Source organism: Pipistrellus kuhlii, unplaced genomic scaffold, assembly GCF_014108245.1.
Source record: "Pipistrellus kuhlii isolate mPipKuh1 unplaced genomic scaffold, mPipKuh1.p scaffold_m20_p_2, whole genome shotgun sequence".
In the NCBI taxonomy this organism is placed as follows: Eukaryota; Metazoa; Chordata; class Mammalia; order Chiroptera; family Vespertilionidae; genus Pipistrellus; species Pipistrellus kuhlii.
Genome location: NW_023425515.1, coordinates 144,143,688 through 144,170,228, shown reverse-complemented (window position 1 = coordinate 144,170,228; position 26,541 = coordinate 144,143,688). Strand labels below are relative to the sequence as shown.

General features: G+C 38.6%; 1 protein-coding gene across 2 annotated transcripts; it reads left to right on the top strand.

The window, feature by feature from the left end:
* Positions 1 to 374: 374 nt before the first annotated feature.
* On the top strand, positions 375 to 26,541 carry LHX8 (LIM homeobox 8). 2 transcript variants are annotated; one of them, XM_045584461.1, is made up of 9 exons: positions 375 to 722; positions 2,620 to 2,706; positions 3,183 to 3,344; positions 7,073 to 7,194; positions 9,225 to 9,445; positions 9,964 to 10,067; positions 15,836 to 15,931; positions 21,900 to 22,083; positions 25,918 to 26,541. In XM_045584461.1, the coding sequence occupies exons 1-9, from the start codon at positions 642 to 644 to the stop codon at positions 25,992 to 25,994; spliced, it is 1,134 nt and encodes a 377-aa protein (XP_045440417.1). In that variant the 5' UTR covers positions 375 to 641; the 3' UTR covers positions 25,995 to 26,541. The 2 variants fall into 2 exon arrangements, with proteins under 2 accessions (XP_045440417.1, XP_036303683.1); XM_036447790.2 differs by lacking the exon at positions 375 to 722 and adding an exon at positions 771 to 1,003.

Genomic DNA, 26,541 nt, shown 5'->3' with positions numbered 1-26,541 from the left:
GGACTGAAACCTCCCGTCTCCCAGACCCGCTTCCCCCTCGGCGTGGTGCAGAAAGAGCTGTAACCCGAATCTTTGTTTAAGTTTTGGTTGGGAAGCGAGAATTAAAAAGCCAAGGCAAAAGCAGAGAGCAGATTTTTTTTCTAAGTCAAAAAAGTTAACAGGGCCATTCTCAATGATTTTTCCCCCCCTTTAATTCTGAATCTGGACTAAGTTGGCTTGTCCTGATAAAGATCTTAACATGTAGAGAAGGCGGGTTTTCCTGCGGGAGGTGAGGCTCTTCCTCCAGGAAAAGATTTTCTCCCCCCCCTCCTCCCCCCCACATACCCCCTTCCCTCCCTTTATGCAAGGTTCCACCCTCTGAAAAACAAACTTTCCCCCTCTTTCCTTTTCCTGGAGGACAGACCTCAGCGAAGTTGGGGAGAAAAAACATCTTAAGAGGAGTCTGTCTACTTGGGCACGGCTAGGGCCAGGACGGCCTTGGCGGAGGAAGACGAGCTCATAGCTTCTCCCTCTTCGGGGTGCCGGGGTGCCCGGGTGCCCGCTTTTATGAGCGCCTTGGGGCGGGGGCGGAGGCGATCGGCGGGCGCGGGCAGCTTCTGACCCTCCGGAGTCGGTGGGAGAGAAGCAGCCCTCGCAGGGCCATGTATTGGAAAAGCGATCCGATGTTTGTGTGCAAACTGGAAGAGAAGGACGTGCCAGAGCTGGCGGTTCCTCCCAAGAAGGTGAGCGGGGCGACGCCGCCGGGCCCGACGTCGCACTGAGTCGCGGTTTCCTGGAAACGCAAGCTGCGGGGGCTTCTAGACGAGGCTCAGAAATTACCTGTGACGGCCTCATCTTCAGACCTGACAATTTTTTTTTTTTTTTTTTTTTGGTTACGTAGTAGCTTTAGTCGGTAATCACTGCCTCCCCTCCCCACAAGCTCACTTAACCTGCAGCATGGACTTGGAGACTGTAATTTGGGAGAGGAAGCAGCCTCGAGTCTAAGGCGCGCTCGGGTACCGACGTGAGTCGTGGGTTTGTTGTTGTTGTTGTTGTTATTTTTGTTTTCTTTGCCGAGGTCGGGGGAAGAGAGAATGGGGAGGTCCGGGGGCTGCTGTCGGGTGGGACCACACAGAGGCGCCCCTCCGCTCGGAGATGCTCACGGGGCCCGAAGGGCGCGGCCCCGGCTGCGAGGCAACCCTCGCTGGGAGGCAGGCCCAGGGCGAACACAGAAAGGTACGCGGCTCCGGAAGGCCTCCGGGACCCCAAGGCGCCCAGGAGTGCTATTCTACTTAAAATTCCTAAAAGAAGCAAATCCCAGAGTACGCGAGTCTCACTATAGGACGTGGGGGGACCTCTGGAGCGGGACCCACGGTGTCTCCCAATTCAAATTCGAAAATCTTGTGGGGACCCTCACCGGACACCGCCGACTTCTCTGTGCTGCGGGACGCTGGCGGGGAGCGCCCGGCGGACACGGGGCTTTTCTGTCTAAACCGCCTTTGGGCTGCGAGGACGCGGCCTCGGGCGGCTGCTGGGTCCCGCGTGGGAGCGACCGCGGGGCGCGGACGGGGGCCGAGGTGCTCAGGCCACAGTGTCTCGCCGGGGGCCTCCGGAGGGAGGGAGGGAGGGAGGGAGGCGAAGAGTCCGAAATACCCAGGTGCGGGCCGCTGGACCCCGCACTCCACCACCCCGCCCTGCAGAACACTGGAGTTTTCGAATAAAGAAGGCAGCAAGTGCCCCAAAGGCTGCGTTTTCGTTTCAGAACAAAAACTCTAGCAAACGCTTGGAAACATTGGAGTAGTAGTGAGCGTTGTGACTTTAAAACATTTTGACCTCGGTTGGTTGAATTTTTTTTTTTTAATAGCACAAATTAAATTCAGCTGGATATTTTCCATTATTCGATACGCGCTTTCTGCGCCGGTTAAAAATAATCCCTCAGTAGCTCAAATGTTGACTTACTGAGCCATAAGTGGCAATTTACACCTGAAAGAAACGAGTGTAAATCACTCGCGGCTCTAATTGCCGCAAGTTTACGGAAAGAGCGGCTGGCCCGGTTGAATCTGAAGCGTTTCCATTCAAATTGTCATCGGAACGAGCACCAGGCTTCTTACATCCCGCTGTAATTAGCTTTCAAGTATCCTATTAAACCTCTTCACCTTTCCGGCTATCCAATTCAAAAAAGCCCCCTTAAAAAAATGTCTTGCTCTTTTAATTGAGGTTATTAAAGAAATCAAGTTTCTTCCCCCATCCCCTCCTCCGTCCTCCTTTCTTTCTCCCCCACCCTGCCTCTTCCCTCCGCGCACCCCGTGCAGCCCGGCGGTCCCAGCCCCGCCACCTGATTGACATCTGGAAAGAAAAGTGCTTTGTGCGGGGGGGACGGATTGCTGTTAGCTGGGTACCCCCGGCAGGGGGGCGGGCGGGGAGCCGGCGTGCCCCGGGGAGAACTGGGGAGCCTGCGCCCGGAGCCCTCGGGGGGCCGCGCCGCCGCCGCCCGCGGGGCCGGGGCCGGGGCCGCCGGTGCGCACGGCCCGCGCTGGGCCTTTATTAGCTGCCCCGCGCGCCGGGCAGCTGCGGCTCCGCGCCGAGTGCGCGGGCTCTGAACTTCTCCTCCTCTCGTTTCTCCCCGCTCCCGCCCCGCAGTGCCGGGGGCTCATGTCGGAAGAGTTCGGGCGGACTGCAGCCCTGGCGGCCGGGAGGACTCGCAAAGGCGCCGGGGAAGAGGGACTGGTGAGTGGGGAGGCGCAGGTGCCCGCAGACCTGGCTGTGGTGGTGGGGCGGCCCAGGGGGAAGCGCCTTGGTCCCGCGCTCCTTCCAGGGGTGAGGGTTTTTTTTTTTGGGGGGGGGGGGGGGCTTGGCTCACGGGGAGCGGGTGGAGGGAGGGTCCGGGGCGGGGCGGGGTGGAAAGCTGAGCCGGCGTGGCTAGCTGGGCAGGGTTGCGGGGCTCCCTGGGTCCTTAGGGTCAGGGGTCCCAGCCCCAGTGGGTGGTGGCTGGAGCTTGGACTCTGGACTGGGGGTGAGGGCAGAGAAGTGAGACCTTAGGAACTGGGCAGAAAGTGGGGGTGGGAAGGGGCTGCTGAAGAAAGGGGGGGAGTGGGGAGGGGGAAGGCGGGGGGAGGGGAGCCCCAGGGATCCGCGGGATGAGGAGAGGAGGAGGAGGGGTCCAGAACCGCCTGCGACCGCGCCTCGCGGCTGGCTTCCTGCAGGTGAGCCCCGAGGGAGCGGGGGACGAGGACTCGTGCTCCTCCTCGGCCCCGCTGTCCCCGTCGTCCTCGCCCCGGTCCATGGCCTCGGGCTCCGTCTGTCCCCCCGGCAAGTGTGTGTGCAACAGCTGCGGCCTGGAGATCGTGGACAAGTACCTTCTCAAGGTAGGGCGGAGCCGCAGGCCCGGAGCGGGCTCCCCGGGAACCTGGGAAAGGGGAGACGTTGGTTCCTTCCTTCTTTCCCACTCACCTTCTCCCTGGAGTTTCAAAGCAAAACAGACCAACGCAGGGCAACTCCTGAGGTGGGAAAGAGCTGGGGAAGAAGTCTTACAATCTCCCACATTGTTGCAAATGAGCTCCTGGGTGACCTTATTGGTCTAAAGTGCCAATACCACCGTTCAAGTTTATGTGCCAACAAACTTGTAGAGGAACAGAAATGAAGAAACCCTTTTCTGAAACTGGGTCCTGCCTGGTGGTTTATAACTAGCCCTGGTTCTGTAGGTTCCTCACCGGGTAACATCCCCCCACAGGCCTGCTTCTCAAGAGTTGTAGGTCAGGATACCTTGGCTGCTTCCACTTTGTAGTGTCTACTTTGGTGAGAACCATTGTAAATTGTCCTAAAGGTTCTTTTCTGGACAGATTTTTCTTTACATCTAGTTTTCTGTTTATTTACTGGTACCTGAAACCATTTCAGTACCTCACTCCTGTCATTAAGATTTTTATACTTAAGGGCCACCCAATGCTTTAAAAAATGTTATCTCCAGTGTTTAGGGGAAGAAATGGAAATGGACACCAAGTTAGGAAGAAAAAGAAGCAGCCTGGGATGAAGTGCTTCAAGTGGTTTGAGAGCAGACTGTCTGTTTTAATTTGTTTTACCTCTCTTAAAATACTGTGGGCGAGTTTTGGAGCATAAATTCTGGCAGGCACAGCTACTCATGTCACTGCCGCTATTCATGTCACTGCCTGCAGGATCCTGGTCCCATGCGTCTTAGTCTTAATGCTATGGGTTTTCAACTTCAATCGCTCTTTAAAACCACTCTTTAAACTAATGATCTCTCCTACACTGAATTAGTAGCAAACCAGTTCACTTTCCATTCTGTCTCCACCAAACTCCCACCCCCAGCTTTTCAAACAATAATATTAATTATCAAGAGTATGAGTGCAAAGAGCAAGTTAGTGGGGTTCTTTAAATTTCTACCTCAATCAGAACTGCTTCACCTGTAAAGTGGGAATGATACCCTATAGATACAACCCAGATAAAGCACCAAAAGAAGTTTGGTGAAAACATTGAAAAATGACTGAGTTCGTTTTTTATCAGTGGTTAATTCTCACAGCTGAAAAATTAACGTGGCTTTCTCTTAAATCTGTATCCTTAAGATCCCCCCTTTCAATGTTTCTAGACATGGGGCCTTTTTGGGTATTTAAAAAGCATGTTAAAAGGGAGTTGATTTTCAATGAGCCCTCTCAATAATTAGTATAATGTTTCCGAATGTTTCTAAAGGGATCTATAAAGACTTTAACATTTCATAGTAGAGAGGATCCAAGAAAAACCTATTACAAAGTGATTCTTCCCCTCTGAAGTAGTTTCTAGTTTTCATCTTGTATAAGTTAAAATATGTTTATATATTATTATATATTTGCATCGCATGAAATATCTAGGTTACCTAAGCTTTCCTTTGTAATAGGACTGGAGTCCTCCCAATGAAGTCTTATATGTACAGTCTTATTCTACCTTCTTATACATATTAGTATATTAGCTCTAACAAAAGTTTAATATTTTATGATTATATAAAAACTCTGAATTCTGAATTCTTCCCCCCCCCTCCCCACTTTGAGTCCTTATCCAGACATATTTGAATTAAAATCACTGGTTAAAAATTATTATGGGATGAAGTAGAGTATTTGAGGATGTAAATTGTTTAATATAGAAAAACACTATATCATGAGGCAAATAAAATGGCGTTAGCACAAAAAAGTACAAGAGGAAGTAGATGTACTTATTGCCTCAACTCATACTTCAGTGCCTTGTTGTTTGGGTGGGTTTTCTGGCTTGGTCTTACATAGGTGTACAGGTACCGATTGAATCAATACCAGCCTTCAGGGAAGGTTTATAGTCATTATAATTTTCTCTCTTTACCTTACTTTCCTCTGGTGTGGGGAAAGGGAAGATGAAAAGGGTTGTTTGGTTGTTACTGGTTTGGTTGTTTTTTTGTTTTGTTTTGTTTTTTTAAGTAAACTTTGAGGAAGGTGGAAAATCAGGCACTGGGTCTAGCATTAGGGAATTGGAGGGTTGTCATAACTCTGCCCTAAAGCCTGAATCTACCTTTGTTTTGTGTTTGTTTGTTTGTTTTTAAAGGTTGGATAAGATAAAAATGCAGAAGAAGGCCACAAACAGTGGAATATGAAAGGAATTCATACCTCTAATTTTTAATTTAATTGGTCTCCTTTTAGGAAAAAAATAGAAGAAAAAATATCTTTATTTCCAGGGCAGTATTCACCATTGTTAATATTTTTTATTGTTTTTTTTTTTCCTATTTTCCATGTTTTCTTGTATAGTGAACATATACATCTTTTATAACAAAACTAAAACTTAAGATGTTAAAAATTTCACCCAAATGATACTCTCATTAATGCTTTGGAAAGAGACACATAACTAAAAGCCAGTGAAACTTTTTTTCCCCAGCTTTAAAGTACCTTTTATCTTTCATGAACAATGGTGCTATTCTGATAGAATTTGGACAGGTCATCTTTATTATGAAATAGTGTAGCAAAAGGTCTATTTCATAGTTTCTCAAATTACCTAATTCCTATTTTAATCATTAGACCCATTTGTAGAGTGTAACTTTTGTTTTTGCATCACTGCTGTTCTTTTACATTAAATTTAATTAAGCATAAACCTAGTTATTGTGTTCATTTAACAAGAACAAATTTTAGGAGAGTGCATTAAGGCAAGTTCAATCCAATACACGTGTATTCTCCAAGGTTAAAGTTGTGCTTATAGAGTGATGGCAACAGTTTAAGGTGAGGGGTAATTATGATTTGTTCCCTGAACTGATAAATATTTCATCTTCCTACTTAGAAAATATAAAGGGCTGTGATTTATTAAATCACCATTTTATGCCTCATTTCTTGAAGTATAAATGGCAAACAATGCTTGGGTGCCTTTTTAAAACCACTTATAATTAGATTTATTTTTTTCTCCAGTAGTCAAATCATTAAGTAGGGTTTGCAATAATTTACTCCTGGAGTCTCTTATTTAATGTTAAACGGGAGCCAGGGCTTCTGCTATATCAACATTCAAATCTACCTTAGCATTTCTCTCTTGTAAGCAAAATGGATTCCCTGACTTCTTTGTAAGGGTAAGTATTTATCTTAAGTCTTTCTCTGTCTTTCTCTCGAATTTTAACTGATGCATACTTTGGCCAAAAAGTAGATTGAGAAAGTATGTGGTTTAGTTTTTGTTTGTTTGTTTGTTTGTTTGTTTTTTGTTTGTTTGTTTTTTGTGGCTAACAAGTTTCATGGAAGAACTTGATAAAAGAAAAAATAAACCAGTATGCAGGACTTTAAAGTGTTCAGGAACTTTCCCTGTGTTCATGGAAGTTCCATTTTTTTTAAAAAACAAAAACAAAAAAACACCTGAAGCCTTTAAAGAAATTTTTTAAAAAACACCACTTTTTAAACAAAATGTAGACATGTTATTTTGATTTTCTGATTAGGTCTAAGGGAATATATCTGCACACATATTAGTGTAAATTATACCTTTTCAATGGAAACATTCAGAGTCTGCATCAAAACATGAAGGACCAGCTTTTTAAATTGCCTAACACACAAAACTAAGACTATCCTTGTAAGTATTAGAATGAGGTCTCATCCTGCCCCTTTTTCCTTCACAGGTGAATGACCTGTGCTGGCATGTTCGGTGTCTCTCCTGCAGTGTCTGCAGAACCTCCTTAGGAAGGCACACCAGCTGTTATATTAAAGACAAGGACATTTTCTGCAAACTTGATTATTTCAGGTACTCTGTGATTTTTTTTTTTTTGTAAATAGATATCTAAGGAATTATTATGCAAAGAGAATTTTGTAAATAGACTTTCTTGTCCAGTTTTATTTATTGAAGCCCAGTTTTTCTTATGTAATAGATTTCAAAATGAGAATGCTTTATATCTTTGAGGTATTATTTGTATTACAACAAATAAATAAGTGTGTTTTGATGCTTTAGGACTTCAGTATACAAAAATGACTTTTAGATATCAATAATTATTCCCACTTTGGTAAATGAAATTCTTAGGTATTAAGAACTTCTTTGCTGTGCACAGATATAAAGTATGAAATATCAATATAAGATGACGTATTGTGAGAAAGCCCTTGGTTTGGGAGAATGGTAATATGAAATAATTATGGGGGTTGTGGGGTAACCCAGGTTTTGTTGAAGCTTTGACCTGTTTACTATAGGATGATTCCTAGTTATACACCTATAAAATGTCAGCAGTTTGGAGACTGTGATAAACCAAATTAATCAAAATTGACTGTTCCAGTATCAGAAATGTACCAAATCTAAATATTCTGCCTAAAAATCCTGTTTCTTTTGTCTGTTCTTTGACTTTTATTTTGTGAGATTATATTTGCCTGAGTTATTAAATGCAACATTTTCTCTGAGTCATCTCTTTGTAATTATTTAAATGGACAGTTTCTTCCAGGATATAAATTAATTCTTAATGGATAGATGTCTAGAAATTCTTAAGCATGACTTTAAAAAATTACCATATTTTAAAATTTGCATTTCCAAATGAATGTTCATTGTGAATTTGGGAAGTTAATACTGTATAATAAAGTTTGTAATACAAATTATGTTGTTTATAGCCAATTTCAAAAACTGATTTCAGAGAGTTTAGTAATTGATTTGAATAAATTGCTAGGTAATTTAAAGCACTTCATGAAATCCGGAGTCCTTTATTTTATAAAGGCACAGAATTTTATAATTACCAAAAATATATATTTTTCATCAGATATGCTTTCCATTTTCTCAAAAAATTGTAGCAATTTGCCTCGTCTTTCATTTAGGATATGCTAATCTTAATGTTTTATGGTAATCTAAAGTCTTTTGAGAGATTTGGTTTCAGAGGCTTAGTGAAGGTCTAATTCTTCGGGATGTTTTTATGCTTGGTATTTTATATTCTGAAATGTGCTTTTAGGATTCAGCTTTTCAGGTTAATTTTTTAAATGGCAATACCTTTAAAGATATATTAACAAATAGACACAGACATATATACTTATCTCGGACGTGGGTATGCCAAGCCATGACTACGACAGTGAAAGGAGACATGGCAAAGAGTCACTGGACTAAGAAAAAAAGAAATATTTACATCCGGCATTTTGTTAAGATTAATCTGCATTTAATGTTCAGATGTGTCTCTGGAAGTTTCAGATAATATTTCCCATCTCTCTGTGATTAGCAATGCAATAGTTTATTCACCAAAGGAAATATTTTCTGAGTTTTCCTTCCTTTCATTTTCCCATGGTGAACAATTACTATTTTCCTCATTCTTTTGTAATATAAATTTCAAATATTAAAATGTTTTAACTTAAAAAATGACATTTAAAGTATTTTCTAATGATCTCAACTTGGTTTTAAGAGATCAATATTTTTATCTTCAGTGGTGTGCTTTTGCAATTTTAGGTTTCAATCTGGAGAGTGTGTGTGTGTTTGTGTGTGGTATCTTGGGTCTTAAAATGCACTAATATTTGTTACAAGAGAGATATTGAAACTTATATTTCATTTATTTTAAAAGAAAAAAAGTCCAATCTTCCTTTAAAGCAATAATGAGAATTTTCTGTTTTGTAAATAGGTTTGAATGATGACCGTATCTCATCTTGATTGCTTGCCATACTGACTCAGAAAAATAATCAATTCCTGTTTTATTTTCAAAAGATTTAAGTACTTAGCTTAATCCAAAGAGTAATGTAACGCATTAGTTTCATCTCAAACTGATGAATATATGTCGCCGAGCATTAAAATCTTCACCTTCTACCCTTCTATTTGTGTAGAAGGTATGGAACTCGCTGCTCTCGTTGTGGGAGGCACATCCATTCTACTGACTGGGTCCGGAGGGCCAAGGGCAATGTCTATCACTTGGCGTGCTTTGCCTGCTTTTCTTGCAAAAGGCAACTTTCCACGGGAGAGGAGTTCGCTTTGGTGGAAGAGAAAGTCCTGTGCAGAGTGCATTACGACTGCATGCTGGATAATTTAAAAAGAGAAGTGGAAAATGGTAAATATATACTTAAAATACTTTTGAGTCTTTTGGAACAGTGAATACAGGAATAAAAACAATTTCCCCCCAGACCCTTTTAATGCATTAGTTTGTGCAGTGTAATTGTGGTAAAACTCATTAAGCACTTTGCTGTTAGTGGCGGTCTCCGTCTGTTTATTTGCAGGGAAAGCCATGCCATGTGTATCAGCATTGTGCCGTAGTCTCAGTCTAAGGACTTGAGTTTAGATTCCGATTTGCTTTTTGTAACTAGTCCTTTTCCTGTCTTTGCCTTCCTAAGGATGAACTGTAGATGTGTATTTCGAACGTTTTGCACTTGTGACTAAATGTCCAAGACTACATATGGATTCCTATTTGAACAGTCTATTTCTAGGTGTGTTTAAAAACAATGCAAAGGCTTTGGCAGTCTAGAAGATGTATAGTTTTACTCCAAGCCAATAGATGTAAGAAACCTATTGTTGCATGACTGCTGAGCTCATCTGAGTTACCAACAAGTGCTGTGTGTTTTTTAAATGTAGGTAACGGGATTAGCGTGGAAGGTGCCCTCCTCACAGAGCAAGATGTTAATCATCCAAAACCAGCAAAAAGGGCTCGGACCAGCTTTACCGCAGATCAGCTCCAGGTAGACGTGACAATGAATTTATGATTTTTGAAGCCCCTCCCTACCGCCCCAAAACAGAACTTTATGCTGTCTAAAATCATGTTTATGTTTTCAAAAAGGTTAGCTTATACTTTGTGTGGAAAAAAAAACCTTGGTGAGTGTATGAAATACACATTTGGCCCTAAAATATTTATCAATGTTTGTTCAAGCTTTGTTTTTCTGGGTTCTGTCGACATTGACATCAAAGTGGAAGCAAAATGTTTGTCTTAACTTCCTGATAAAATTAGTTTAACCCAGGCACTCACATTACTACGTATAATTGCAATAGCAAACAAAATATTTGGGGATTCAACAGAAAGAGTCATACAATATGTGTGTGAGTCTATGGAATACTGACATGTTCATTTTTTTAACAAACCGCAATGAGTCTTTTAAGGGACAAGATTATACATTTTCTGAGTAGGTTGATTATGTCCCCTGAAAAGGGAGGGATTATTTTCAGCTTAGTTGCCCTAAGTATAATTGTCATAGATTTGGTTTATGAGAATTGTCAAGGAAACTATTAAATAATTACTCCTTACTTTATATTTAAGTCTACACATATAATGATTCTTTCTGGCATTTTTTTTAAGATAAAAAATTATGTTTTCTAAAAGATTAATGTGGCTGAAGTATTTTATGTTAAGGCAAAGTAGCATTTATTGAGCACCTACTATGTATTGCTGGGTGTTTTATACATTGTATCCATCTTAGCTCAAACTTTAAATGATATTTATATAATGTTAACAAAGAAGTGAAGGTAATTTTTGAAAAGTCACATGTAATATTTTAAGGCTTTCCAGTATTTAAGATGAATGTAAGTGTTTCAAGAAGATAATTTTTATTTTGAGAATGCTTAAAAAAGAAACTTTGCTTTGGCACAGATATTGCAAAACAACTTAATGATATTGGAAACCAATCTAGCATTAAAATCTAAAGCCATTCTGAAAAGATTTCAGATTGTTTTGGGCTTCTTAACTTAGGCACAGAACACATGGTTAATAAGTAATAAGTGAAGATTAGACAAATGAAAGAAATATATCTGCTCAAACCTTGCTTTTACTGGATGCCTCGTTGGATTGCAATGAAGATCACCAAAAGCTCTAACTTAGGAGACATGAGCAGCTGTGGGTGACCTGGCAGCAGAATACCCAGTAGCTAAAAAGTATGTGAGAAAAATGGAATCTCTAGTAAAAATATACTGTTTTTAAAGTTAGCCTTTCCCGTAAAGGCTGGCTATAGTTTTAATTATAAGACTGCTAACTCTAATATCATATAAAATTTATTATAAGATTACAATTGTGAAATTTTGAAACCAATTTAGGTAATATCATATAGGAAGATAAATGTTGATTAAATAAAAAAGGAATGATATTTGTGGAGAACTTTGTGCTCCAAGTCCTATGACAGGCATTTTCTCCCTTAATTCTTCCAAGCCCTTGATGTAGATAGCCTCATCCAAGAGGTTCAGGAACTTTCCTCAGGGCAGATTGCCAAGGGAATGGCAGAGAAAAGATATGGACCCTGCTCCCCAAACCTCTGGTCTTTTCATTTTGCTTGGTCTCCGAGGAGACTATGAGTCTGTGCCTAACAAAACTCCATGTAATGGTAACAGCAGCTAGAACAGAGGCGTGCGATTCTGAATCTTGTAGATACCCTTATAGTTTTACTTGCAAATGTACACAAACTATTTAACCATGCATTATCATATGAAAATGTGCTGTGGCCCTGGTCAAGTAGCTCAGTTGGTTGGAGCAACATCCCGTACACCAAAAAGTTCACAGGTTCGATTCCCAGTCAGGGCACATATAAGAGGCAAACCATCAATACTTCTCTCTCACATCCATGATTTTCTCTCTTTCCACCCCCACCCCTCCTCTCCATATATAAACATCAATAAACATCCTCAGATGAAGGTATTCAAAATGTACTGTGAATCATGTTTTTAAAAATTTGTATCAGAATCATCAGTTTTAAAAAATGAAAGCAGAAATGATATGCTTTCAAAGCATGCTCTCATTTATTCAATCTTTACTAGTATTTACCTATGCCAGGGATGACTGAAAAAAAAATCTGGCTTCATTCTGTCCTCAAGTGGTTCTTAATAATTTAGGAATCTGAAATAGCTATAGATTTTCAAAAATTTGAGTTATTATATTTTGTTAGAACCTCTAATAAATCAGGTGATGTACCCTCATTGTCAATTTGTTCTACCTTTCAGTAAAATAAGAAAGTATGATAGGTGATCAGTAGATCAAGATCATACATGAAGTAGTAGAGTTAAACAGAGTAGAATTAAAAAGGGAGGAATAAACAAGAAAATTTTCCAAAATTCTTTAGAAATGTATGGGAAGAAAAAGTCACTTCATACTCACAAAATAAAATACAAAATATTTGAAAAATTTTTTTGTAGGAATGATATTTAAGAAGTTTCAGTCACTATTATGGTTTGCCTATTGTAGTCAGATGCCCTTGCTCAATGATCATTAATGCTAAGTGTGCCAAGGTTAGCACCTACTTTAATCTACTATCAGGTCCAGTTGGTTTGCTGCTACTTTGCAGAATCCTGACATTTCTGGTAGAATTTCTGGCTTTCACATGATGAGTGTCTCTACAGGCTTATTTCTTGACCATGTTAAAAGTAGGGTGTGTTTGGGCATCATGAGTGACTGGAGAATAATAAAACTAAGTTCAAATTCAAAGAGTCGTGTGTGTTTTTTTCTGAGGCCAAACGCTGATAAGTACATCTTACTTTTCCTTTAGTGTAATCCAATCCTAAACCATCAGTGTTGATTTAAGTTTTGCTTTATTCCTTGATGAGAAATTGCTTTATTTAATGTAATTTGGTTCTGTGATTAAACTTGTGAATTTGAAATGCATTTGTGAAAAGCATGCAGTTTTTGTTCTATAAATGATCAATAGTGGCTTTGAAATCAAATGCTTTTCTCCTTCAAAATTAAAAAAAAACCAAGATAATTAATTTGCTCATTCATTTTTCTCTTTGAGATTTGCACACTCAGCCTCCTATAATCACAACTGTATTTGCATATGAAATAACACATTTGAAGTAGAAAAAAAAGAATGAAGTGAACTGGGTGAAATTAGGAACTTTTAGTCTGATTCTACCCATTTTAAAACCAAAAATATAGGTACTGTTTACAGTGAATGTGTGGACAGAGTTGGATAGGAAGCCAGGAAAACCTTATTCTAGAAGAGTCACTAATCAGAGAGAACTTAACTGAAAAAAAATTATATAATTTGTAAACCTCATAAGGTTTCTGAGAACAACATTGGTGAACCACACTATCTTCAGATTTTCCTCCCATTGTCAAGGCTCATTCTGTCACAAACACAAGCACAAACACTATTGACAGGAAGGGGAATGTGAAGAATAAGACCTTCCCTTTGCTCCCAGAAAACTCATTTTCTGCTAGGAAAAACTAAATCTTCCAATGACTTATTTAGCTATCCTTTGAAATGGGCACTGGCAAAAGATAATATTATATGAGGGTCATAGTGGAGACTATAATTCATATGGCCTGCTGCAATGGTGTCCAGACCAGCAGAGCTTAAAGTCTTTAGTTGTGTTGGTCACCCACCCTCATCCCATGCCCATGGACATGCACAATCATGTTGCATGCCAGACTCCCTATTTTCTTTCTAATATAACATCAATGATGAGAGAGAATCATTGATTGGATGCCTGCTGCACACCCTCTACTAGGGATCAAGCCCACCACCCAGGAATGCACCTTTTCCAGGAATCCAACGGTGACCTCCTTATTCATAGGTTGACACTCAACCACTGAGCCACACTGGTCAGGCTATAATTATTTATATTTTACTAGTGGCCTGGTGCATGGAATTCATGCACTGGGCAGGGGTAGGGAGTCCCCTCAGCCTAGCCTGAGCCCACTCGCAGTCCTGGAGACCTCAGAGAATGTCCAACTGCTGCAGAAGCAGGAGAGGCTCCTGCCACCGCTGCTGTGCTCACCACCCATGAGCCCAGCTTCTGGCTGAGCGGCACTCCTCCTATGGGAGCACATTGACCACCAGGGGGCAGCTCCTGCATTGAGCGTATGCCCCTTGGTATTCAGTGCACCTCATAGCAACCGGTCATTTTGGTTGATTTGCATATTAGCCTTTTATTATATAGGATAATACTTCCCTGGATTGATTAAATTTTGACTAATAAAATACAAACGTCCCACTTGATTCCCATGGTTAATCTTTTCTGAAAAAAATCTGAAAGCTCTTAATTTACGCTTTTATTCTGCTACTCCCCTGCTCCACAGAACTCTATCTCTCTTTCTCTCTCTCTGGACTTGTAGAAGATTTTATTTGAGTCAAACTGTGATAACATATGCCAGGAAGCAAGATTCCAAATGCTTTCCACACCTTTCTCTTAACCTTGTGGTGTTGAGCATGTCTGAATCTCTACCCTGGGAAGTTGAGACCAGGAGCATGTTTTCATGTACTGCTATCTCACAGCAGTTAGCACAGTGGTTCCAAGCCAAAGAGTCACATCAGAATAACTGGGGACTTTTTCAATGTATAGATGTGTAGATCCTGAGGAATTCTTATTCAGTGTTGATGGGTATCTCTTTTTAAGATTCCAGATATTTCTTTGCTTAAAGCAAGTGCTTAAAACAATTAATGATGAAATGGTTGCAATTAAGTGGAATACATTTGTTGTGCTGTAGTAGGGGCCTTGAACCTATTTAGTTCAGTAGAGGTTAGAGATAATTGTATATGATTTTTGTATTTTTAAAAGTTTTATAATGCTAACACTAAAAAAAAAAAAAAAAAAAAAAAAAAAAAAAAAATCCTCACCAGAGGATATGTTTATTGATTTTTATTATTTATTATTTTTTATTTTTTTTTACACAGGGATGGTTCATTCTTTTTTTTAAAATATATTTTATTGATTTTTTTTTTTACAGGGAGGAAGAGAGAGGAATAGAGAGTTAGAAACATCGATGAGAGAGAATCATGGATCAGCTGCCTCTTGCACACCCCCTGGGGATGTGCCCGCAACCAAGGTACATGCCCTTGACTGGAATCAAACCTGGGACCTTTCAGTCCGCATGCCGACGCTCTATCCATTGAGCCAAACCGATTTTGGCTGTTTATTGATTTTTAGAGAGAGAGAGATATCATTTGGTTGCCTCCTATACATGCCCCAACCAGGGATTGAACCCATGACCTAGCCATGTGCTCTGATAAAGAATCAAACCCCCAACCTTTTCGGCGTATGTGATGATGCTCCAACCAACTCAGCCATCTATCTGGCCAGGGCTCTAATGCAAACACTTTTTTTTATTATTATGTTTTTTAAATTTTATTGTTTAAAGTATTAGAAATAGTAGTACAAATGTCTCCTTTTTCTCCACGGCCCCCCTCCCCCCTCCCCCATTGCTAACACTTTTTAACAGAACAGAAAAAAAAGTAAATAGATTTAACACTACTTATGCTTGTGGGTTATAAGTATGGAAAGAAAGAAAAGGTGAGCTTATTTTTAAAGCATAGTTGAGAAGTTTTTATGTTGAAATTAATTATTTTTAAAGATCTTAACATAGCAACTTATGTGTAAATTTACAAAATGTGCACTCTTTTCATTTATACATACATCCCCATATTGACTTTCGAGTAATACAATATAAGTATTTCCTTGTGCATGTCTTCTCTCCTATCATCAAGATGCCAAAAATTGATTCTTTTTAGCTACTTACCACTTACATATCTTCTAGGTGATGCAGGCACAGTTTGCTCAGGACAACAACCCAGATGCACAGACCCTCCAGAAACTAGCAGAAAGGACAGGCTTGAGCAGACGTGTGATACAGGTGATTGTTTTAAACATTCATCAAGAGATACTAACATTTCTATTCTAGGTCTTTGTGAGTGTGCATTGCTTTGTGAAGACTTGCCAAAGCATTAGTTTCTCCTGTTAGGTCACTTCACACTCTAAATCATTTAAAACAAACAAACAAACAAAACAAAACAAAACAAAAAAAATTGATAATTAGCCTGCTTGGGCTGGGCTTTCATTTGTTAAGTGACTCCTTGTACAAGTTGCTTCAAACATTGCTCATAGCAACCCTGAGATCCTCAAGCTAAAAAAGACAATGGATGTTCCAAGCTAGATCTTGTTCTAAGGTCAGTGTGTTTGGTTTCCCCCCGCCCCCCGTACTTTTCTATGATTGTGTATGTGAGTGAGTGTGTACATGTGTAGAGGGTGTTGATGGCCTTTGTTGAAGATCCAGGTAGAGGTAGTGATGTGAACAAAGTTAGGGAAGGATGAGCTAGACTGAACTTGTCAGAATGTAAGATTTATGTTTGCAAATTGTGGGAGAAGAAATTGGTGGAGCCGACCTTGGAGAGGTATGTAAATGCAGAGTTCTTTTCTTCTCAGGAGAAAGCCATGATATGTGGTTTTAGGAAGAAAAGGTGTTGACAGCACATGGGATGAATTAGAGTTGGGAGAGGGGGGATAAAAGTAAGCAGATTAGTTGGGATAGCCAGGAAAGGAGTAATTTTTTTTTTAAAAGAAAATAATGGGTGAGGTAGCCTAGCATTCATCGAGACACGTTTTATTGACTGTCCACTGATGGCAATGCTGGATGCTGGAGACGCAAGAAAAGGACCAGACACTGGAATGGGGAAGCAGAGACAAGTCAAAAGTGACTCATAGATTTGAAGTCAAAATATTCCTGGGAATGGAGCTATTAACAGGAATATTCAGGTCAAAAGAAAGCTAGTTTGGTAATACGGAGGGAGATGAATTCCCCTGGGCAAGTAAACAGGTATTTTTTGAGGATGAACAGAACTCGAGCATAATGACCTAATGCTATGAGACTGGGTAAAGACCCTTTGGAAAGGATTATAGACAGTAAAAAGTGAAGAATGGATTTTAGAAAGAGAGCAGGGCAAGAGGTGCTGTTTGAATGGAAGATAGTAACAGCCAGAATAAATGAGTAGAAACATCATGGAGGCCAAAGGAGTGAGGTGGGTTCAAGATGGAGGTGATCAACTGTGCCAAGTTCTGAAAGAGAGATCAGGGAAATGGAAAGTACTTTTAAATAACATTTCAAAGTTCAAAACGTTTGCGAAAATAACGCAAGCAGAAGCAGGTCTCTGCAAGGGAATGCAGGAAAAAGTAGATTTCACTCATGATGTAGAACTTTCTCAATAGGAGAGTCTATACAAGAGGCATGGATTACCCTTGGAGGTAGTGATTTCCTGTGGCTGGAAGGGAAGCTTTCTTTGTCGAGGTCCTTCAGACACAATATATTCTGCAGCAGCTGTCAGATTCATGACTACTATGTTTTCAGTTATTTTGAAGTTGAAAGCAAAGTAAAATGGAGGGTTTTCTAAGTCCCTTTCTAATTATTTGAAGAAATAAATACCTCAGACAGATAACTCTCATATAATTTTTAGGTATTAAATTAACCAGTAGTATGAGCAAGTATGTATTATTGGATAGTGAATTTTAATATGTGAGAATTAGGGAGAGAGTGGGGTTTGGGGAAGGGTATGAGGGGAAAAATGGTGATGGAAGGAGACTTGACAGGGTGGTGAACACACAATGCAGTGTATAGAAGATGTGTTGGAGAATTGGGCTTCTGAAACCTGTATAATTTTGTTAACTAGTGTTACCCAATAAATTCAATAAAAAAGGAAAAAATATGTGAGGATTGAATTTAAATATTTTTTTTACAAGATAGTAAAGGAAGGAGTACTAATATACAAATATATACATATGGATTATGTAAAAATAGGTTAACAATTGTTCTTATGGAAAATAATACAATAATGAATAAGTAATAATACAAGATTAAACTGTTTCCTATATTCACAACTGTAAACCTACTTTTGCCTCATGGTATATTATTTGTTTGCTAAAGGCCCAGTGCACAAAATCCGTGCACTGGTAGGGTCCCTAGTGTCTGGCAGAGGCTGACTGGCTACTCTCTCCCTTCCTCTGGCTGCCTGCCACCAACCAGGCCTCCCTTCCTTTCCCCTCCTGGCCCCACTCCCTGGTCGAACTCCTGGTGGAGAGGAAAATTTACATACTATGCTTTTATTATATAGGATATACATGTGTGTGTGTGATTTAAACATATAGTTCTTCACAGTATTTTTGAAGAATTAATTACTGTGATCTCACATAGTAATCATGATCTGTTTGCTCAGCCTATTTCCTAGCACTGGGCACACTTTTAAAAAGTTAAGGAAAAGAGTTAATGACTAGGCTTGATTCTAATATGCAAACTAGGTTGTATGCAAAGATTAGATAGAAACAGTGGGTCTGACACATAGAAACAATCTCACCTTTACTAGCTAAAGTCTACTTGGAGAGACATGAGTAACAGATCAGATTATCATTGTACTAAGATCATAGAATAAAGATGGATGATTTTATTTTGAACTCTGTATCTTAGTATAATCACTGTTCACATACCATTTCAGATAGGTGAATTATGAGTTGTGTACTTTTAGAAAAATAATAAAACTGTTCTATTTCTTCCAGTATGTTTACTAGAACTATCTTTTCATACTAAGAACCACATCTTTTTTATTGCTGCAAATATTGAGCATAGAATAATTTAGTTTACTTCCAATTTTTTACTTATCATTTGAATGCTTCAGCGAACAATATTGTATACATACTTCACATATTTGTTCAATAGTTTTGATAGGATACATTTATAGAAATGGGATTATTGAGTCAAAAGATAAAACATGTTTAGGGCCTTTAACTGATAGCATAAAAATCAGTTCCAGAAAGTCCATACCAATTTATTCTGCCAGTAGTTACTTATGAAAGTTGCTCTTCCCCAACTATGTGAATCCTTATTGCTGTCCTTCCCAATTTGATAGTCAGAAAATCTCATTGTCTTTACTTGTATTTTTTCATTATCAATAAATTTTAACATTTTGTAATTTTAAAAGTTGTTATTTTAGCCCACTTTTCTATTGGATTGTTTCTTTTTCTCCCCATTTTACTTTTACTGAGTTATATTTATCATGTTAAACTTTCATAGTTCATAAATGTTTTTTTTATTGAATTTATTGGGGTGAAATTGGTTAACAAAATTATGTAGATTTCAGGTATACAATTCTACACTATGTCATCTATGTATTATATTGTGTGCTTACCATCTAATCATCAATTTTTTTTCATTTTCCCACCATATAGAATTTTTTATATTTTTATGTATTGAAACCTCTCCATCTTTTTTTATAGTTTTGGCCATTTTTATGTTTCTCCACTGAGAGAGATACCAATATTGGCTTTTGTTTCCTTAAACATTGTTGTTTCAGTTATTCACACCTATACTTTAATTTATCTGGAATTGATTTGGTTACATATGAGGAAGGGATTTTTCTATTTTTTTTCTCTCCTAAATGATTACTCAGCTTTCTTAAAATCAGTATCATGACATGCTTTCCAAATAATTTAAAATTCCACATTTTTCATACATTATTTTTATATTTGGCTCTTTGAGCTTCCAAAGAGATTAATTTTATGCATTACTCTTCTTTTGCAGAATGTCTACATGACCTACTTCTAGCTTATGTAGTTTACAATAAAGAATTAAAAAACTATTAAAGCAATAGCTCAGAAGAAAATGTAACTCTTGTTAGAGGTTTGCAAAGCAGAAGGAGTAACTTTTAAGTCAGTGTGAAGTGTCAGAAGGACTTGTATTTGAATTCTGATGCTGGTAGCACTCATGTCAGAAGTTATTTTCTGAAGTCTGGTTTCAGCTATATTGTGCTGTGCAAATTACATGACACTTCGAGTTTACATACCTCTCTCTGCTTATTACCTGTTGATGATCTTTCCAAAGAGGTATTTGATTCAGCATTAAGGTAGCTATTTTGTTTTTTATGTCATGCCTTCTTCGTATCTATTTCCAAAGCCTGGTGGGTTTTTTTTGTTTGTTTGTTTTTTTAAACAGCTGAGTAGATTCCATCCAATATTCAGTCTATTGGAGACGTAAGATACTTTGAAGAAACTCAGGGAACCACAGTGCCATGTATATTAGGTTCCACGTGGCCCTCTGGGTGCATGTCTTCCGGGTGCTGTCCAGGAAAAGGAGATGGCAGCAGTTCTCGTTTACATGGTGGAGAATGTGTGAGTGTGTCTTCATGACTGGGTGATGACTGCAGTGGCACCCATTGTTTCAGAGCCTGTGGAGAGAACTGTGAGTGGAGACTTTGGAGGTGGTCTCTGTATAGGTATCTAAGGGTTTAACATTCCAGTAGATGGAGGAGAAGGCTGTGACTTCTACTCCTTTTCTTCAACACACATCTAAGTCTCATTCTTGAAACATTCCTTGGGTACTCCCTTTCAGCCACCATCCATTATGTCATTCATTTTTATTTCTTTAGCGTTAAGCCTTTGAGTTTATACTTTACCAGCCCTCTATTTTTGAGTCCCAAGAAATTTTTGTGTCTTAGAAATAGGCCAACTTCTTTTTTTAAAGACACTATTCTTTTTAAAAAATGTATTTTTTTTATTTACTTCAGAGAGGAAGGGAGACGGAGAGGAAGATAGAAACATCAGTGATGAGAAAGAATCATTCATTAGCTGCCTCCTGCATGTCCCTCATTGGAGATTGAGCCCACAACCTGGGCATATGCCCTGACCAGGAATCAAACCATGATCTCCTGGCTCATAGGTCAATGCCTAACCACTGAACCACAGCAGTTGGGCAAGCCAACTTTTCCATATAAATCTTTTTCCAGCTTCCTTATTTTCCATGTTACTTAGCCCCTATTTCCTTTTGCCAGCCCTGGGCAGAGATATATACCCCTGACTTTTCCTCCAGCCTTTGTCCCAAATCCCAAATTTTCTTATCTTAGTTTCCTTAATTTTTTCCCCCCCTTTCACTTTCTTTCTCCTCATGACAAAATCTTTGGTGTGATGGCACATAAATGCTATGATATTTTAATAGACTAACACTCTATAGTCTAAATTTTATTTAATGGCAGGGAGTTCAGATATAGGCAGTTTATTGCTGGAAGCATTCGGGACAATCTAATCTTACTCACCTGGATGCTTGCACTGGATTTGCTTTCTTTATTTCTGGGAAAGAGTGACAAGAGGATGGTTAGCTCCTTACATTTTGTGAATTGTTTCACCAGTGGATTTGTTTGTATTTTATTCTACTTAAGCATTACTAGTTTTGTGTTTTTTTTTCTTATTGTAAGCCCGACCTTAAAATGCTTCTTAGGAGATAGCCTATATTGTATTCACTAGGAGAAATTGAAGCCAGCAGGTTAAAATGTGCCTGGCATCACTGAATCAAGGGGTTTGTAGAAAGCTTTAAGTTCTCAGTAGGGATTTTAGGCATTTGAAAAAAGATTTGAAATAAGTCCAGCAGGTGTCTAAAAATACATTTAGGAGTGTTATTGTTGGGTTTTGTGTGGTGTTTTTATTTTATTTTTTAAGTTCTATTTAAATAGCCTTTTCTGTTTTTTCTTTTCTGTCCCAAGTGCCAGTAGTAAAACCAAGAAAACTTCGTTTGGAATTATTTGGGTCCCATGCCTCTTTTTATTTTGGAAAGCACTAGTTTAGTATAGAATTGGCTTTTAAGTAAATCATCAAATAGTTTATGGAATGAAGAAAATGACCATTGATATTTGCACAAAAACATTTCTCTCTTGCCTGCAGAACTTTCTAACACGTATTGTGCTTTATGCCGTGCTTGTATGGGAGAGTCACTGAGGTGGCATCCCTTTCTAAACGGAGTTGTGATGTTCTCAGAAGCTGATGTGACAGAGGTGCATTGCTTTTCTCCTCAGGTGTGGTTTCAGAATTGTAGAGCGCGCCACAAGAAACATGTCAGTCCCAACCACTCCTCCTCTGCCCCAGTCACATCCGTCCCACCCCCCAGGCTGTCTCCGCCCATGTTAGAAGAAATGGCTTATTCTGCCTACGTGCCCCAGGACGGGACGATGTTAACCGCGCTGCATAGTTATATGGATGGTAGGTATCCAAACATTTAACAGCCGTCTCCCAAGTGGTCGATATCTGACAACTTCTAATATTAGATTATTGATGGGATTCACAGCTTGAAATATTACCTCAGTAGGAGCTGAACAATATTGTGTGTGTTGCGGGGAGGGGTGTAGTAGAGAGCAAAATTACCCAAACATTCTTATTTCTGTGACTATATTTTAAGGGACAAATTTAACACTCACTTTTCAGCTAATGTACAAATATGGATAAGGAGTCTTAGTGCTTGATTTCTACTTAGGAAACATTTTTGTTTGTTTTTTCGCCTGATAAATATTTAAATAATTTATTTTCATATGGTCAGAGAAAGTATTCACAGTCAAAGTTTTAGATTGGAGTTTACTTAGTTTATTAAAGAAACTTTTTATTGGGATACAGGAAAGTGCACACATAGTAAGTACACAACTTGATAAATTAAAAAAAAAATGAGCATATCCATGTAAATACTACCCAGATGTAGTAGTGCACGATTAACACCCCAAATCCTCTCTTATGTACCCTCCTAAAGTAACATTGACTTCTAAAATCATGTTTTAGTTTTGCCTCTTTGTGATCTTTGTATAAATTGAACCATACAGAATGTATTCTTGTGTGTCATCCTTCTTTCATTTGCATTGGTTATGAGTCTCATCTGTGTTGTTACAGAACCAGTGATTTGTTTGTTTTCATGGTTATATAGAATTCTACTGTAGGACTATATGACAGTTTATCCACTCTATGGCTGATAGATATTTGTGCTGTTTCCAGTTTGGGCTTTTATAAATATGCTGCTATGGAGTTTATTATACATGCCTTTTGGTACACGCTAATTCATACTTGTATTTGGTATGTACCTGGGAGTGGAACATAGGGTCATAGCTATACATATATTCCAATTTAGTTAATTCTGCATAACAGTTCCCATAGTGGTTGGAGCAGTTGACACTTGGGCCAGCAGCATATGAGAGTTCAAGGTACTCCACATCCTCACTAACACTTGCTATGGTGTGACTTCTTACTCTTAGCCTATTTGGTGGTTGTGTAGTGCTATCTCATTATTTTAACTTGTTTTTCCTCAGTGACTGGTCAGATTGAACACTTTCTTTCCCTTGGGCATCTATATATCTTTTCCTGTGAAGAGCCTATTTATATCATCTGCCTATTGATCTATTAGCTTGTATTTTTATCTTGATTTGTTTTCATTCTTGCTATATTGTGCATACAAAGTTTTTTTAAGGATTATATGTGTTGCAAATACCTCTTCCTGTTGAGTGACTTGCCTTTTTCTACTCTATTGAGGTATGTTCGGTTGAGCACAGTTCCTAGTATTAATGCAGTTCATTTCATCAATTTTTTCCTTCATGGGCCGTGTTTTTTTTTGTGACTTGTTCAAGAACTTGTGCTTACTCAAAGATAATGATATTCCACCAACGTTGACTTCTAGAAACTTTATTTTGACATTTAGATTCTCAGTCCATCTGGAATTGAATTTTGTATGTGGTGTGAGATTAGGAGCAAAGCTTATTGCTATATTGATGAAAAATACTAATTTCCCAGCTGCTTTATAGCAGCATGTTTGGTAGAAATTAAGTATGTGTCCATATAATGTATGTGTCAGTTTTATTGGTGTACTTATTTTTATATTAGTACCTAATTATTTCACTTATGGTAGGCTTATAATTCTTGATATGCAATTGAACAAGTCTTCCTATTTCATTGTTATTCAAGTTTGTGTTGCATATTCTTGACCCTTTGCATTTCCACAAGTTTTTCCAGCTTGTCGATTTCTTCACTACCCTTCCCTCCCCCCCCCCCCCAAAAAAAGGAAAAAAATTGATATTTTGAAACAATCCATCCTAGGAAACTACCATTTTGGTAATATTATCTTTCAGATCATGAACTTAGTCTGTCAATTTATTTAGGTCATCTTCAAATACTCTATTATATTGTAGACTTTACTGTTTAGTAATCTTACACATCTTTTTTTAGGTTTATTCCTAAGTATTTGTTTTAATGCAGTTATAACGGGTATTTCCTCTGTAGGTAGAAATCTATCTTGGCAGATATTTTTTCTTCAGCACAATGATGACATGATAACATTGTTTTCTGGCTTCCATTCTCTCTTGTGTAGAATATGGATGGTTAATTAACTTGGTACTTACTGTTATCATGTATGAAGTCAGCTGTTGGTCTTATTAATGTTCCTTTGAAATTAAATGTCTTTTCTTCAGCATTTTTCTCTCTGTTGGGTTTTCAGTTTTATTAACATGTGCCTAGATATACTACTTGAATATGTCATTTGAGTATTTCATTATGAAAAAGTCTCAGCTTTTGTCTCTTCAAATATTGTTTTAGCCCTTATGAAAAAAATTTCATAATTTTCAGCCTTTTGATCTTCCATGCTTCAATCTGGTTATTTCCTCCTATTTTTCCAGTTCATTAATTCACACTCTACCTTTTATATAAAATGCATCCACTGAGTTCTTAATTTAGTTCTTGTAACTCCAGTTTTAGAATTTCTGTTTCATTATCTTATACAGTTTCAACTTCTATGCTGAAATCTGTTTTGTCACTTTGTTTCATAACAAAATTATTGTAACATTAATTTTAGTTATAATAATGTCCATGTCTGATAATTCCAATATCTGGATTTTTGTGTTTCTGTTCTATTACTTTTGTTTTTTTCCTCTTTGTTTTCAGCCAAGCCATGTCTTGTTATTTTTTTATTTTATTTTATTGCACTTCAGATGTTGGGTATGAAAAACTAGAAATAATTTTAGGCTCTGGGTAATATCTTCTACCAGAGAGTATTTAGTATTGCTTTTGGCAGGAAGGTAGGCTAGGGGAAGGGAAGAGCAACTTAATCCATTCAGGCATCAGTCCTCAGAAGGGATGGTGTATTTCTGGGTTGCTACAAGTTGGGTTTAGTTCGTTGAAATCCCCAACAAAACCTGTGTTTGGTTTTATTTTGTTTCTGCTGTTTTTAACTAGGGCTTCTCTTCAGTGGACCCTGATCTTTCATATTTGTTTTTCACCATCCAGCCTAAGTCTAACTCCTGAATACTCTGCTAAACTTCTCAGACATGTGTTTTCAAATTATCACTAACTTGAGGAAAAGTAGCCTCATTACATTTCTCTCCTCTTCTGGAGTTGACTGCCTTGGTCTCTTCCATATGCCTTAATACACATTAAAAAAAAATATTATCTAGCTTTCCTAGTTGCTCTCAGAGGGAGGTTGTGTTTGAAGCAGTGCAGCCCTTGCTGAGAGTGGAAACTTCATTTTAAGTTTCAGTTAAATAAAAATCCAGAGCCTATATCATTGTAATCATTTATGTATACTAGCATCATAATGGGGTGTTTTGATTTGAAAGACTTGTGTTGACTGAGTCAAGTGTATTTTGATGTATGTTTAGGGAAGAGGCAGTTAGACATTCATAAATGAGGATTTGGTGAGGAGGGAGTCATCCTATATACAGACAACTTCAATATGAAATCTGGCAACAACTCTGCAAACAAAGCTCATGAGTCTTTCTAGCTGAAGGGTAAAGTGCAGTGAATGGGGTATGGATGGAGGACATTAAAGTGGCAAAAACTTGTTTCCCAAAAAAGACTTGGGGGTAAACCCATCCTAGATTCTCATTTAATAATATGCTCATGATGCTGAATAAGTTAATGCTTCCGCTGAGGTCAGTGGAACGAGTGTAGCTTGGTGCCCTCAGCTGTGATGAGTAATGAAAGCACATTGCCTTGGCTTGTTTTTGTTTGTTTTAAATCAGTTTTATTCACCCTACAAAACTGATCCGCAAATTTCTTTCTATTTTGTAGCTCATTCACCAACAACTCTTGGACTCCAGCCCTTGTTACCCCATTCAATGACACAACTGCCAATAAGTCATACCTAATTTCTTTTTCAGGGATAGAAATGATTAAGGATATAAGCTGGTCATTTATTGTGTATAAAATACCATTGAAAATATTAATGTTAATTGTTTATTTAACACCTAAAGCATTTCCAACATCACTTTGCTGCCCAGGTATGTATCTACAGTTGGCCTGCAAGACACTTTTATTGATTTTTTTTCATATTTTTTTTGTAAAACTTATGTTTACAAGAAGAAAACAAATAAAAACTTTTTTTTGTATTGTCTGGAAATAGTTCGCTCTAGTATGTATCTGTTAATTTATTTGTCATCAAAAGAGCACTTTGCCTAAAAGAAAGGACGACAAGTGTGCAAAATGTTTACAATCCTTTGTGAAATTGTAGTTTATCATTAGTTTGTATCTGTAAGTTATTGTTATAATATTACCTGTATTATTATTATTTTTTTTTGGTACATACAACTTTATACTTTGAGGCTTGTATCTGTGAATTTGCAACTGAAAGTTACTTTGCCACCATTTTCGGAATGAACTGAATAAAGCTTCTGTTGTAGCATGCCACGCAGACAC

Bases quoted from the DNA above. Each gene is read 5' to 3' on its own strand.
- LHX8 (XM_045584461.1), top strand. From the start codon at position 642: ATGTATTGGAAAAGCGATCCGATGTTTGTGTGCAAACTGGAAGAGAAG. The intron at 7,195-9,224 runs GTACTCTGTGAT...CTATTTGTGTAG, and splicing joins TGCAAACTTGATTATTTCAG to AAGGTATGGAACTCGCTGCT. The intron at 9,446-9,963 runs GTAAATATATAC...TTTTAAATGTAG, and splicing joins AAAAAGAGAAGTGGAAAATG to GTAACGGGATTAGCGTGGAA.